Source organism: Sinocyclocheilus rhinocerous, unplaced genomic scaffold, assembly GCF_001515625.1.
Source record: "Sinocyclocheilus rhinocerous isolate Xijiao unplaced genomic scaffold, SAMN03320098_v1.1 scaffold429, whole genome shotgun sequence".
NCBI classification, from domain to species: domain Eukaryota; kingdom Metazoa; phylum Chordata; class Actinopteri; order Cypriniformes; family Cyprinidae; genus Sinocyclocheilus; species Sinocyclocheilus rhinocerous.
In genome coordinates, this window is record NW_015665829.1 from 322360 (window position 1) to 338980 (window position 16621).

A 16621-nucleotide genomic window follows, 5' to 3' on the forward strand; every position below is an offset into this window, starting at 1 on the left:
GGTTTACTTCAAAATCCAACCATAGAGAAAGATGGAGGCTGAAAAGTGACGACTTAAACTTAACATTCAGCTTGAATAGGTCGTTGGTAGACTTTGTTTTGATGCAAATTTTTACATAAAAAAAAACTTTAAACTGAAACACTCTGGTCTGCAGTAACTGGGATCTTCAACAGTAGCATGGATTAAAATTAGCTGCAGTTTTTATATAATAAATACTATATGAATGTTATTGTTATTATTCTATATTAATATAAAATTACTTTTATCCTGTTGTTGTTGTTTTTGTTGCTTTTTCCCCTTTATTGATGGACACTGTAATAAAGAGACATGAAATCAAAGAAAGAAAGAAAGAAAGAGTTGAGTCGGAGCATTCGCAATTACCACAAGGCCATTGCTCCCGCTTTCCTTTCAGTAGAGAGCTATGTTTTGAAATTACACCATAATATCAGAGCTACTTTTTCAATATATTACTATTCTATTTACATAATATATTAACTGACATTTATAGGGTCCTCCTTCCTTCTCAGTCACTACACTACTGAGTTTCACCTGGCAAAAAAACACTGATCAATAACACATAAACTTCTGATTCCTGTCTGGAATTGATATTGATGGTCTCAGACATTTAAAAAGACATGATTATTACAAATAAGGGTCACACTTTATTTTAACAGGTCCAATTCGCGCTATTAACAAACCATGACTTTTGCCTCAAACTCCTAATTGGCTGCTTATTAATAGTTGTTAAGTTTAGGTATTGGGTAGGATTAGGGATGTAGAATATGGTCATGCAGAATATGTGCTTTATAAGTACTAATAAACAGGCCAATATGTTAATAATAGGCGTGCTAATAAGCAACTAGTTAATAGTGAGAATTGGTCCCTATACTAAAGTGTTACCCAAATAAGTTAGCAAAGAAAAGTGAAAAGAATTAATTAAATATTTTGCATTAAAAGAAAGATAAATATTTATTCTGGTTTCTGGACAGTCCGGTGAGTTAGACCTGGTGTCAACAGCATTTAACACAAGGAAACCTGAAACGCAATGTCTAAAGAACTCTGGATGTTAACACCAGAGCATCCAGGATTATGGAGTTAAATCTCCATTTATACGGCTCAACTGATTTAATTACTGTGTTTAGTAACATTCGTTGAGCGAATATCCAGAATCATCAAACACTCCCAGAGCTGGACCTCAAATCTCCAACCGGCCGGAAAAACAGCTGCAGAACAAAGAGACAACAATAAAGCTGCTTTCCAACACATACATGAAAATCTATAAAAATGCTTCTCTCATATATGGACCAATATGGCTGGACTTCAAAGCATCCAAGCGAAGTCCTAAGAGGTCTATTCTCATGGGACAAAACATTGTCTTTGAGAAAACTGGGACCATTTAACTCAAAAAAGAAAAGCAGCAAAACATGTCCTATAGTCAAAACTGGTCATTTAAAATGACTCCTCAAGTGCAAGAGCAAACAAGCTCGCGAGCCGCTGCCTTCATCACAACATGGGAAGCCAAAACCCGAGAGAGCCAGCCAAGCCAAGCCGACGTGGGTGGAGAGGGATCAGATGTAAACAGCTTAATGCAGGCTGCTCGCTTCCCGCGTTGTGTTTTACATATGTTGGTCTCACTTGAGTGGCTGTGTGAAAGACAGTCGGAGTCTAGCGGAGCCAAATGTCAGGTGTCTCTCTCTCTCTCTCTCTCTCTCTACAGACCGAGAGAGCGTGTGACTGTTTATCAACCGTCTGTCCTTCAGGGCCTCTAATCATATTTATGCGTGTTTAACTAAGCCCGTCACCTCGCTGCGTTCACCTCCTGGTTTCCACAAAGAGCGAGATGTCACTTGAGCAGTGTGGTGTCATGATGTGTGGCCCATTAGTTACTTTCAAATACGGACCAATGGAGAAATATGGTATAGGTGTGTCCCATCACAGATCAGATGCTCAGAGAAAACACATCTACACTGAATTATGACACTCCAGATGGACACAAAAATTGCTTGTCACTGGAAACCTGTCGCTTCATGCCATTATTAGGAGTCACTGTGTTGTCCGTTGACCTTGCCCTGGTCCTAAACTGGACTGAGGACTTCAAAAAAACTTCAAAAAGACAGACTGGTCATTTAAGACATGTACAATCATTCAGTATATGCTTAGACTTCTCTAGTTTCCTTTACTTTATAAATCCAACTGTATCATAACTGATATGCAACTTTCTAAGGCCTCTAAATTATCCACATGATCAAAACTTTTTGTACACAATCTTTTACATGCATTTTGTTGTCTGATTGATAGTTTATATTTTTTTTAGCAATTAAAAGACCTTATAGTATTATTCTAAAAACGTTCAGGTCATAGTTCACATGTCTTTTGCTGGGAATAGTGAAAAGTGAACGCAAGAATACATTTTATGTTGTTATTAATGTTTCAAGATGAACATTTTCTGGACTGAAGCAACTTGGAATTTAACGGGACTGAAGGTTTACTTGGTTATCCAAACATAACTTTTTAGATTCATGATAAAATATGACTATCGAATATGATCATCAGGCTTTTAAGGGATGTTTACTTGTTCACCTCTCAATCATCATTGTACTGCATTGCATTACATTACATTTTTGACCCCAGCAGCTTTGAACATAAAACTAAGCATTCAAATATCATCTAAGACATATTATTGGGAAATATAGAGTGACAACTGATAGCTATATGCATTTTAATGTAAGCAGTCTGCTATGAAATTGGTCATGTCAAGTAAATTATGACTGCTTGACTAATATTGCAAGTGGGCTCTTGTGCAAAAATAAATGTTACATAAAGCATACGTCCCCTTTAATAAGAGCATGTCTGGCCTGTGGTGGCAGACACAGTTGCTTTGGCCAAAATAGGCTGTTTTTGTCCTCTTAACACTGCCTCAAAATGGACGCCAGTGCCACATTGTTTGGAACACAAAAGCTAAAACACGTCCCCTGACGGTCCCCTTTTGTCTGCTCTGCCAGCGCTGCTGGGAAACGATGGAGCAGGAGCAGAGCAGCCAAGTAGTGATCTGCAGCCACATGGAGTTTGGTTCCCTCAGACTCTCCATTACTCATGGATCTGTGCATTGACTGTAATGAGCTCCATTTCAGATGGTCTGAGATTATGAAAACAAAACAAAAATCATACAAAACAAAACACAAAAACCAAACCAAAAAACAACAACAACAACACTGTCCATAGATACAGTTGCCAACAAGTCACAGACTTGAGACACAGAGACACAGAGAGTGGTTTAGCAAAGGAGAAAAAAAAAAAAGCTGACACAATGAAAAACAAGATGATGATAGAGCAGAAAAAAGTTTGTATATAGACCAACACATTTTTTTTTTGTAAGAAATTGCGAATGCGGCTCTTGCTCCATACTAGGCCTGTCACGATAACAACTTTTTGTTGTGTGATATATTGCCCCAGAAATAATTGCGATAAGCGATATTATTGTCATTTTAAAGACCATTTTATGCCACTGAATATATAATCATAATGTAACAGCATAATAATGCAAGAAGGCCTACACACTTCCAAATGATAACAAACTTTTAATTTTTAAGAATATTTAGATCATGGAAATTAAGTATCAAAAATATTAGATAACTTAAAAAACCTGACTAAATAGTAAATAAATATTTTCTAACAAAAAGTGCAAAGTAACAACTAGAAAAAAAGAAAAATGCACAAATAACTTGTATGGAGATTTTTCCATCTACAGATTTTTCCCTGACCTTCTTTTCTCTGATATCTGCAGATGAAACTTTTTTTTGTAGAAGCATTTTTTAAATTTGATGTAGCACCTTATGACTACACCATGTTATGTACGAGAAGCTGCAAAAGACACAGGCGCAAGTGGAATGTACAAAACATGGTGACATTAATTTTCAAGTAAATATAATGGGCGATATATTGCGTCACCAAAAATTATTGAGGTCATGTACATATATTGCGCGATAAGTTGATATATTGATTATTGCGACAGGCCTACTCCATACCTCGTCCCATCTTGTGTTGTTGACTGATTTTTCTTGAGCAGTAAAAATCATCAGCGATTGCTAACGTACAGACGGAACCTAAATCTGACACTGAGCCTTTCGAGTCAAAACATGCTGCGCTTGTGTCTGTTGAGCATTTGCATCTGTGAACAAAGTCTTCATGCATCATCATCCTTCGTTAAACACCCTGTGTTCAAAGGGATTAGCGTTACCTGAGGTAGCAACGCAACGTAACACACAACAACAAGAAAACAAGATTAAGGGCTGTTGTGATACGAGCTTATTATCAGTTTAAAAGTTTATTTAAAGAGTGTATATCTAACCACCTGCCGTAGTGTCAACAGAAACCCCTTCCACTTGAGTTTCTCTGCATGTTTACATGCGGAGCGAGGGGTTTGTGTTTGAACTCCTGCTGTTTTTAGAGTCACTGGGACGAGATTACCTGTCACCAGCCGACCACATGGCAGCTACTCTGATGTTCAGAGTAGTTGAGATTTGTTTGCAAACAAAATAAGGTTGCGAGAGACTACAGGCCTGTTTGTGGACATCAATCATTTAGCAGACGAAACATTGAAAAAGTAAAAAAAAAATCTCTAAAAGTCTTTCAAAAATATTTACATTAGACAACAAACTCTGTTGTTAAAATAAGACGTGAGCTAGGACCTTAAAAGTGACATGAAACAGCGTTTTCAACAATTTCACCTACGTGATCTCAAATATTTGTGTAACGGGACACTTAGCGAAAAAGTGCATTTTAAATTTGTGTTATTTTAAAACATTATGGCATACTAAGTGGACTATTTCTCACAGCCTTGTTTCATTCACATCAATTAAATTATGCAGTCTACTCTAAGTAAAGAGAAGTGTCCTGTCACCCCTGACATAAGCTATCAACTGGAGAAAGGCAATAGTCTCACTTCTGTTGTATTTCTTTTATTTTCCTTTCTTTTTCCCAATTGAGTGATAAAATGGGTAAGCCCACATCAAGAGAAGGCTTTCCCCCTCGTCTCTGTCTGGCTGTGCAGACTCATATGTATGAGGCCTGTTCTTTGTTCCCTGTAGAGTCACAGAGCTCTTTTTAGTGAAAGCTCTGGCTTTCTGAGGCCCGTGTGAAGTGAAGTCCCAGACTGCCGAGCTGCAGTGTCAGACACGCAGCTATCAGACGATTTCCAAAGCTCTGAAGTAACCTGGATCACATGGCACTTGTACAAATATACTCACTGGAAACTTCCTCAGGAGCTTCCTTTGACCAAACAAAAGTAGATCAAATCAAATCAAACCAATCGTTGCACTGTACCCAAAGAGAAAGAGCTAAATCAAAGCTGGCTTCATTCATATGATGGAAAACATGCATTAATAACAGATTTTAATATCAAATGGGTAACCATACGTCCTTTTTTTGGTCCTGGCTGGGATTTCTAAATTGCCTAAAATGTCTGGGTTTTGGCTTTGTTTTGCTATTGATTTTCTCTCTATGGTCCTCATATATTGTATATACAAATATTTGTATTGCTTTGATCGTTCTCTGTTGATCGCATCTTCTGGCATGCCACGATTGGTCGATTATGTACGATGCCTGCACGGCACGCTATTGGTCAAACTACTATTCAGTCATTACCTTCAGCCAAAACCTGGACATTTTAGGCAATTTAGAAATCCCGAGCAAGACATGTCCAGGATAAAAAGGTATGGTGTATGGTCACCCTATATAAAAGTGTTGGTAACAGACTTGTCCAGCAGGTGAAAAACTGAACAAAAACGTGCCTGTGTACAGTTTACCAAGCTATTACCCTGAGTGTTTAGACACTTGGTGAAGAAAAGACTGAAAAACTTTGAACGTGTGTCTTACCATTAGGCCCTTTTCCTCCATTGCTGAGGTCATCACAGAGCTGGCGCTTTTGAGCGCTCTTGAACTCCTTCAACGAGAGATAGAGCACTTTCTGCACCACTCGCTCCTCCGACCAGGGCATCCCATCATTATCATCCTGTAAAGAGAACGCAGATCAGCACTATTGTAGAGAATTAATCAGCACTCAAGACACTGACAAACTTAAATGCAGCTGTTTGAGTAAACAAATAAAATCAATCTACAGCACTTTTCAGAGAGATAACAAAAAATCACACTTAATGCGCACAAACACACACTTCCCTGCCAGATATCAAATGCTGTTGATGGTTCATGATGACTTCATTTTCCCTCTACTTTAGGATCAATTATTTGTTTGATCTTGGACTATTTCAAAAACTGAATCATCTTTTAGAGATATTTTAAGAATGGAACAAAGACAAAGACTTCCTTTCCAAAAATACAGTTTCCTTTCCAGACAACAGTCCTTGATAACAATTCTGAATCTATCTATAGAATAATTTTCCACACAGGTCAGGTTCTCACATGCATCCTACAGATAACAAAAGTGTGCTGTAGGAGTTATTTTGTTATTTTCATTCATTATACCATTTTTAATAAAAAGCAGTACCGCACTAGTCAAAAACTAAAGCAACTTAAATATAAATATTAAATTAAAAAAGAGAAGATAAATATAAACATGTTTAAATACAGTGAGTATGTAAGATTTATCAGTGGAATTCATCTGTAGATGAGGTTAAAGACACTGATGGTAGCAAATAACCACATTATGTTGACATTCAAAGAGCCAGTTAAAATGTTATTTCCCACACAGACAGAGGCGGACAGTAACAAAGTACATTTACTTGAGTATTGTACTTAAGTGCACTTTTTGAGTATCTGTACTTTACTTTAGTATTATTTTTTCTGGAAACTTATGACTTTAACTTCACTACATTTGAAAGACAAATATTGTATTGGTACTTAAGCACTTTTAAAAGCAAGTACTTCTGTACTTTTACTTAAGTAAAAATCTGTCTTTACAACTTTCACTTGTAATGGAGTAATATTTGACCAGCAGTATCTGTACTTTCACTCAAGTAACAGAGTTGTGTACTTTGTCCGCCTCTGCACACAGACAATAACGGCTTCCTCTCTCTCTCGGAGCGCTTGTCTCGAGAGGGGAACTACAGACATTCCTGTGCTGTGGTGGTGTGGGAGTTGTGTTTCTCACAGTTACTGTACTGAAGGAGAAGCACATCAGTTAGATAGCTACAAAAATAGTAACGAAGTAATGAAGCCTTCTACATGTGAATGAAAGAGTCAAGATGAAGACAATGCTACAAAAACAACAGTCTGACCTTAATTGTTACTAAACTAAATCCTGGAAAGAGATCTCCGCATGTGATGTCTTAAAAAATTAAGAAAAAAAAAACTCTAACAGAAACTGGTGCCACCAAACTAAATTTTTAAATGTTCTGGAAAGGCAAGTGGTGTTTGTGCAAAACTTGCCTCCACAATGCTAGGTGGTTTTCACAGTGATTCTAAGCCTTTGCGAAGGACCAAAGGCACATTGCTATGTGTTTGCTATGGTGTTTAGATAGTTGCACTCAAAAAAACACACAAAAAAAACAAAAAAACAATGGGCCTAAACTTATGCATTTGAATTGCATATAAACTTTTCAATCATTTCGACCACACAGTTTTAACTAACGAATAAACTTGACATGATGCATATTAGTCAGGCATACATAAATTAAACAGGTACATTTTTGTAACAGTACTAATAAACTGAATGCGTTTTAAATACACAATAACTAAGTTTATATTTATCATCGATATACCCAATTTGTTTCTATTTCATACATGAATAATGCTTGTTCCACAGCTAGCCATGTTTTAACCAAGTTCTTTTTCTATTTAACTAAATGAATGTATTTGTTTTCACAATAAATAGATTAATACTGATTCTAAGTATTTGTCTTTCAAGACATACTTATTCTCTAGGGTCTTCAATATTCATTGACCACTGGTTTGATCATTGTTTTACTATTGTCGTGTGTTTTGTATTTCTCGTAGTTACTTCTGTTTTTGTACAGCATTTTGATCAACCTTTTTTTATTGTGATGGTTTATAAAGAAATATTGTATTGTACAGTAATTTGAATGATTATTTAAATAAAATCAAATAGATGCAAATAGTTAATAATAAACTATGCCATGACATTTTTGAGAGCTGAAACCATACCTGTTTCTTACCACCAATTTATGTAAGATGTATGCACCACATTTATTAGTTTATGCTAAAATTGTGTAATACAAATGGATGGAAATGTAGGTCTAAATATGTTTTTTTTTTTTTTGAGTTCTGGACTCAAAAAAAAAAAAAAACAAATCAAATAAATAGAACTACAAGGTTTGAGGTATCATTCATGTTCGTATCACAAAGTATAATACTTAAGGTTACAAAATTATTAAAATCCTTAACACAAAGTTACTAAAACAGTAAACGCTTCCTCAAGCATCACTTACAGTTAGTAAAAGTTCCTGCGCTACACATGACCTTTGTCAATTTAATGATTTTGAGACCTAAAACTTGACAAATCTGGAGGAAAGGCCCAATTAGAAGTGTAGGGTTTGCATGGTGGCATTGTCTCCTGTGGGGTTAAGCAGAAGGTGGGGCTTAGGGAAACAAAAGGCATGGGAGTGTGTGCGTGTGCGAGTTCCTGTGCGGGGGCTGACACTGACAGGTGAACATCAGATCTCCCAGCAGACATGTCTGTCAACAAACACACACACACACACACCTCGAGACTGCTCTACGCACTGATGCGCTGCAGAAGCCTGACAGTGGCTGATTGGGTGTGTGGTGTGTGAAACCACCAGAGCACCTCGTTAGATACACACACACACCTGCAGACGTGCACGCACACACAGACAGAGCGCGGCTCAAAATAGCCTGCATGCAAAGCCGCAGCTCAACCACAGAGCTGTTCTCACATACACCAGAATTAGCAAGCGATACAAAGCATCAGTTTTAAGAATTAACTACATATTATTGCTCTAATGCGCCGCGCTGGGGTCCTTTGCCAAGAGACGGCAATAATATCAGCGTGTGAGTGCGCGTAGAGCGCTCCACGCAGACGGCGAGGTGGGCTGAAGCGCTCAGAGGCTTGATGCTGTCACTGGATCCCAGGAGCACAATCCAGCAGGCTGCCGGGTAGGCAGCAATTACCCCGCGCTCGCTATCACCTCGCGGTCTGGCTGCGCGCCAGCGCTGCTCTCTGGATAGAGTATTACTCCTCACAGCACGCACACACCTCTCCCGTCTGAAAAAGAAAAAAAAAACACTCCTCTCTCAACTCTGGGAGCCGACCACGAACGCTTTGCCTTCAAGTTTGTTTTCTTTTTTCCCTTTCCACCCTCCTCTCCGTCCTCCCTTCCCTCAAAGCCTGGCAAGCCGCCACAGTTATTTCCTTCTTGCGCTACCCCAGCTCGGGGAAAAAATGCTGAGCTGGATGCTGGCGTTAACAGAGCTGTAAGACCGCAGCTCGGCTCGCTAGCCTGCAATGAAAACAACGATCAGAAGAATGGAACAGTCATATTACTAGGGATGCATCGACCACCAAATATCGGTATCGGCCGATAAATGTTCATTTTTACTGTTATCGACCCGATAAGAAAATTTGACCGATATCTTAAAGCTGATAAAAAATGCATTATTTCCTTCAGAGACACTTCAGATGCGCACCGTTCGCCATGATGGTTTTAAATTGCTTGAAATATGATTGGAATCACTTCGAAAAGAAAAATACAGTTAAGATCATAGCCATATCACCCTGCAGCCCAAGACTGGTTGCCCACTGAAGCTAAGCAGGGTTGAGCCTGGTCAGTACCTGGATGGGAGACCTCCAGGGAAAACTAGGTTGCTGTTGGAAGAGGTGTTAGTGAGGCCAGCAGGGGGTGCTCACCCTGTGGTCTGTGTGGGTCCTAACGCCCCAGTATATTGATGGGGACACTATACTGTCAAAAACAACCGTCCTTCAGATGAGACGTTAAAGACGTTAAACGAGGTCCTGACTCTCTGTGGTCATTAAAAATCCCATGGCACTTCTTGTAAAGAGTAGGGGTGTAACCCCGGTGTCCTGGCCAAATTGCCACCACTGGCCCTTGTCTATCATGGCCTTCCTAATAATCCCCATCCACTTGATTGGCTCTATGACTCTCTCTCCTCTCCACCTGTAGCTGGTGTGTGGTGAGCGCACTGGCGCCGCTGTCCTGTGGCTGCCGTCGCATCATCCAAGTGGATGCTGCACACTGGTGGTGGTTGAGGAGAGACCCGTTAATAGAGAGTTAATAAAGCGCAGTTTACCAGTAATAATCTTCAGCTCAGCGCATGCAGCTCAAACAGCAGCAAACAAAATTAATAACGATTATGATTGGGACTGTCATATAACATTATAATGAGAACACAATTATAATAAAATGTTGTGAATTCTTTGGTTTAATTCGCCATGTTTCAGCGTGTTGTTACGGGAAGAGCGCATCCACCTAACTTAGTTCGAGTTCACTTGTGCAATTGCGTCATTTTGTACATAATATACGTTAAATATGTTGTCCAATGAAAATGCCAAGTCACGGAGGCTCTGATATCTATAGATATTCAGTCTTAGCTTGTGTTTTGTAACTCAAGGATGTGCGAATTGACACGAGGCTTCCAGGAGTCAGCGTAGCAGATACTTGCGCAGTTGTGATAGCTGAACACATGGCAAACAACCTATTCGCTTTTTTCTCCCTGAGAGTCAAGTTATAAACATGCTGATCACGGACCAGACTCTTCTCTGAGGTAATTATACCATGCCAATACATATTTAATGCTAATTTTACACTTCACCTTTAAAAGGAACAGTTTAGCATTTAAGAATGCTAAAAACAGAGATGAATTGAAATGAACACATTATTATTATTTTTTTGGATTTACAATTAAAAATAAAATCATGACAGGATACACGGGATAGTATGAGAGCACATTTTAAGTATAGTATGAGAACCATGTCTAGTTACACAAGCTAAAATGTCAAAACAATTCATGTCTATAAGTAAATATAAAACAAGTATGTGTCACATTGTTAGCATAATCACAGTGGCTGCTATTGTTTTCATCAACTATTCATCTACCGCCATGTCAGAACAACAGTTTGAAGAGAATCTTGCTGAGCAAGCAAGTTAAGTTTAATTAAACGGTCAACATGTTTATAGCTAGCTAACTGAACAACATATCTGATTCAACAGGATTTGAAGGTCACTCCATTGCACACTGGGTTGCCACAATGATGCAACAATGCAATGTGTGTTAAAATATACTCAACACCCTAGTTTAATCAGTTATAACTTCTAGAAAGAAATTGCATAGAAACTGGAGAGGGATGAAACTTTCTGGTGCACGTGTGTGAAGCGTTATTCACAAATGCTATCAAATTAAGTATACTTTGAAAGGCAATGCATTTGGTTTAAAAACGGAAGCACAATTTGGACTTAAGAATCATATACAAGAAGCTAATCTGCCGATAACATGCACAAACACATACACATACACAAACTTGTCAAACTAAATTTGTCACAAAGACAAGCATCAGAAAGCTGCTTCTGGCAGTTAGCGTGACGATTCCAGGCTCATTCTTACACTGGCAAAGCTGGTTGGCAGCACCGGTACTCAGATGTGACGAGACACCGATAGCTGCCACAAGCTAAGAGACGCCACTTACCCGCAGCGCACGTACGAACACTCACCCTGCCTCCCAAAACCCCCTCTGCTCCATCCCGAAGGAGCTCGGAGCCTCGTTAATGAGCACCAGGAGCACATGGGTGTGTGACAGAGCGAGGAGAAGTGTCTCTCATTCACACACACTCATGCATACACACACCCATAACATAGATGGCCCAAGTGGGACTTGGGGCTCCTAACATACTTAAAGCGTTCCAATGAGGGCATACGCAATGAGGATGCAAGATCTCCACCAGTCAATGAGACACCAGACACGTGACATTTCTTGCTCTAAATGCAAAGTTTCTTTTCAAAAGGTTTGGAAAGCCAACAGAGGCTAAGTTGAATACAGAGCATCAGTCTGTAACCACCACTGAGCATGCATTTCCTGTACAGCCTGAGAAACTTCCCTTTTATTGCAATCTTTTTTGCAAACATCCCCTCCAGACAGGTTGTTCAGCAGCATTAGCAGACCATGAGTGTGACTAAATCTTGCAATGGATGAAGCAAAGGTCTGTTGGCCTCTAAAGACTGACTAGTTGATTAGCGAAGTTGACTAGTTTTAACCTTTCTGATCATGGTTTAGCGTTTTAACGGTAACAATCAGACAACAAACTACCAAGCATGCATCCACTAGTTTCCACAATAAAACAACTTAACATTTTCCAGAAAAACTTGAATGAAATGACTCTAAAACTGCCATGTGGTGCGCCCATTAAGTACATCAGCTTCTTCTACTTCTACCAAGGTTTCAGTCAATCAGATTGTAAAGAGAATGTACATCACACCGACACTGAAAGGAGCATGAGCAAACAAAAGATAAATTCCTTTATCTGCATGTAGGAAGTTCATACTGTGCGTCTTCTTTCCCAGATGAATATGTAATGCCAATGGATTCATTAGCAGGCAGGCAGTCTATACTCTCGCGAGAGACTCTTTTAAAAGAGCACTGGAAGCCTGTTCGTATGAACGATGCTAAATATAGTCACACAGTCCTGGATTTCATCAACAAAGAATGTAGGCCACGTGCCAACCGTGATCTTTCTCTTAACATCAAGAAATTTGTTATAACACGAATTCCTTAAAAAAATCAAAGCAAGAGAGGGGGAAAACAAGGCTAGGAGAGATGACCTTCAAGAGCAAAAATATTAAAGCGCTTCTTCCTCTCTCTACACATGTCCTCCAGATGCTGGAGGAAGAAAGGAAACAAGCACACACAGCAGTATTTGCCAGAGATTTGGGTCAGCACAGCAGAGCGTACGTCTATGCTTGCTGGGTCTGCCGTAAGCTGATTGAAGGTGATTGGTTTGTAGAGCGAAGCACGGCCAGAGTCAGCCATGACAAGAAAGTGTTTTTGTTTTGTTTGCTCTGAGCAAAAGCCATGAAGGGGACAACAGAGAGAGAGAGACAGAGAGAGAGATAGGTTATCCAGTGCGGGAGGCCAACAGAGGCAGCCCGTTACACCCTCTACCTCAGTGCATTGGAATGTCTGTGCATCACGGGCCACTGCAGAGCCAAGGGTCCTTAGGGTCCGTCCTTTTAAAAAGTATTACGTTCTCTCCTGGGCTCCCACTTTAACCCCTTTTTATCTGACAATAACAAAACGAGATCACTCCCATTGCAATGAGAGAATGCACAGGAACCAAGAGTTGCTTAGCTGGAGCGTGATCCTCGGGAAGCAATTTGAAACCTTGCATCTTTGCTCATTGTTACGCATCCACATTGTGGCAGAATACATGGCTTCCTTTGAAAGCTCATCAGTGGAGAAAGGCGCTTTTAGAAACGCGTCTTTCAATACGAGTCACGAACAGTACTCAAAACTTTCGAGAGGATTAAGTTGGGAAGGGGGAACTGTAGGCCCAAGAACTCTCAAGGTACTCATACCTGCTCAAATTTAAATATCCCCGATTCCTTGAAAGTCATTCTGTCCTGTAGGTATGCTTGCAGCACAGGGTGGCAAAAACAAGTCTGTGTGTCAAGACAGAAACACGATTAGTTTGTCTCTGCTTCGCTGATCAGCTCGTCACTGGCGATGTGCCGCAGGCAGTCCTCAGATGGACGGCACAACCAAGCTCGACATGCTTGAGTGACAAATTGCCTTTCGCCAGTCAGTGGTGTCAAGTGAGAAACAACAGCCAAAATGTAATAGATTTATAAGAGAGCTGTGCGTTTCGTTTATACAGAAATAAAATAAATGCCAGGCTGAATTGCAGGTTATAGGAGAGAGCTGGCCACCTTCAGAGCTACAGCTGGCCCAATAAAAAGAGGCTTTAACAACAAAACTCTACACACAATGGCCCTGGACTGGGGCCCCACTTCTGCTAGCGAACAAGAGATAGAAGCTGGCCAGGCTTTTGCTGATGAATAAACACGACAGATCTGTACAACTGTGGCCTCTGAAAAGGCAGATAGGATTGCAAGAGAGATAAAATGCGAGAGGAAAACAAGATGGAAAGAAATACAGCCAGAGAGATACAATCAAAGATTGTATAGGCCAGGGGTGTCCAATCCAGCTCCTGAAGGGCTACCTTCCTACAACTTTTAGTTCCAAACCTAATTAAACACACCTGAACCAGCTAATCAAGATCTCCCAGGCTGTATCCGAAATCATTCCAAATACCCTCATTCACTGTTCCCTACCTCAGTCCACTAATTTAGTCCACTGAATTAGCAAATGAAACTAGACACTTTAGACACTACAGTACATGGGTATTCTCGAGATGGTCCTCACTGCAGAACACAAGATCTAGGGGGCGAGGTTGGATCCAGATCCAACTCCTCCCACCTTACATATACCTAAACCTACCCGTCTCCACCACCTGATCCCTAAACCCTCCCATCTCCACCCCTAAACCTACCATCTCCACCCCCTAGATGTGGATCCAACCCCGCCCCCTGGATCTTTGTTCTGCAGTGAGGGGCTACTGGTATTCTCTAGAGCAGGGGTGTCAAACTCAATTCCTGGAGGGCCGGAGCCCTGCAGAGTTTAGATTCAACCCTAATTAAACACACCTGATCCAACTAATCAAGTCCTTCAGACTTATTTGAAAACTATGTGGTATGAGTGTTGGAGCAGAGTTGGAACAAAACTCTGCAGGGCTCCGGACCTCCAGGATTGAGTTTGACACCCCTGCTCTAGAGGCTAGCTATGTTGTATATATCATTGTACACTTGATTTTGGGGAGCATTATGGCATTGAATGAGTGCACTTAATAATGTTCTATGGTTTCGGACACCACTACACATGGCTGCCCCGCAAATAGTACACTATATAAGGGCATGGGGGCAATTTTGGACACAGCCCTGTCTTTCCTGTTATCAGTTATCCTCATGTCATTCCAAACCCATAAGATTTAAGAAAGTTTGAAGAATGTTCATGCTGCTATTTTCCATGCATAGCAAGTAAATTGAAACAGTCAGTTAAGAGACTCCATAAAAGTTGAAGATACAGAAATGTTTTATTTGTATTCACTGAAAAGCTATCAAATCTCATTCAAATTCCTCACACTAATGACCTCGCTCAAAGTTATACAACAGTAGTTTTGAGCACAAGTCAGCAGTGGTCACTACTGGACTCTCACCCTAGGGAATTTATTTATTTATTTAAAAAGTTATTTTTGTGGTCCATGGATACAAGTTTGGAACGACATGGTTTTTAAATTAAATTATAAATTATGGGCCCAAACCAAACTTCCTTTAAAAGCTTACCTAGACATATAAAAAACATAAAGAGAGTTAGATCAATCTAACTCTCTGTTGTGGTTCATGAAATGTCTTAACAGCCTAGGAGGGCTGATTGAAGGATATTAATGCAGGGTAAATCTAACCAAACACTCTCCTTCAGTGTGAGTCTGAGCAGGCCTGATATCTGTCACAGCCTGCAGGAGACCACACACATAAAGAAGCATCTAGCTGCCCTTTAAACACATACAAGGACCATGTGTTTAAAGGGATAACACCAAACAGTCATGAGCAATTAGGACTGACCAAAATTAAACCATCCTGCACAAACAGGAAGGAGAGCTCTGAATCAGCTCGGAGAGCGTGTGGTCCTCCTGAACTTTCTCAAATCAAACAGTTCTGTGACTTACTGACCTGGACACGAATGATTGTTTATTTGATGAAGGAATTTTGGTGTCTGTGGTAACATTCAACTTAGCACAGTGGCCTTGTGACCAAGCTCCTCAAATGTGATGTCATATAATTTGACTAAAGAGAATTCAAGCCCATAAGTCCACTCTCCTACACACACAGAATGCAAACCAGCTACTCACAAAATACGGTAATTACAAGGACAAAGCCAAATGAGTTTTCCACACAGGCATGTACAAACGGCTCCAAAGTTTCCCAAAAGGGTTGAAGAACCCAAACCAGGTTAACTTGATCTAATAAAATAGCTGAGTCTTTGAAGACACCAACCACACTGCAGTTTCTTTTTTTCTACCTTTCCCACAAAATTTACATTTTGGACAGCATAAGGGTAGAATTCAGAGCAAAATTTTCCTGCTCAACTTTACCACAGAGCAAATGAGACTGACATCTGTTATTTTGTGGGACCAATTTGATATATTTGAGTTAAAAGGTTAGTTCACCCAAAAATAAAAAAATTCTGTCATTAATTACTCACCCTCATGTCGTTCTAAACCCGTAAGACCTCCGTTCATCTTCGGAACACAAATTAAGGTATTTTTGATGAATTCTGAGAGCTCTCTGACCCTCCCATAGACAGCAATGTAATTACCACGATCAAGGTCCAGAAACGTAGCAAGGAGATCGGTAAAATAATCCATGTGACATCAGGGGTTCAACCGTAATTTTACGAAGCTACGAGAATACTTTTTGTACGCAAAGAAAACAAAAATAAGCTCTCAGAATTAATAAAAAATATCTCTTACTTTGTGTTCCGAAGATGAATGGAGGTCTTACGGGTTTAGAACGACATGAGGGGGAGTAATTAATGACAGAATTTTCATTTTTGGGTGAACTA

At 39.9% G+C, this 16621-nt stretch overlaps 1 protein-coding gene across 1 annotated transcript in view; it reads right to left on the minus strand.

Moving 5' to 3' along the window:
* LOC107731546 (protein Jumonji-like) overlaps positions 1–16621 on the minus strand; it is a 116438-nt gene that overhangs the window by 45371 nt on the left and 54446 nt on the right. The window contains exon 2 of the mRNA XM_016542662.1: positions 5875–6010. Coding sequence (XP_016398148.1) covers positions 5875–6010 — 136 coding nt within the window. The remainder of the gene's footprint in view (positions 1–5874; positions 6011–16621) is intronic.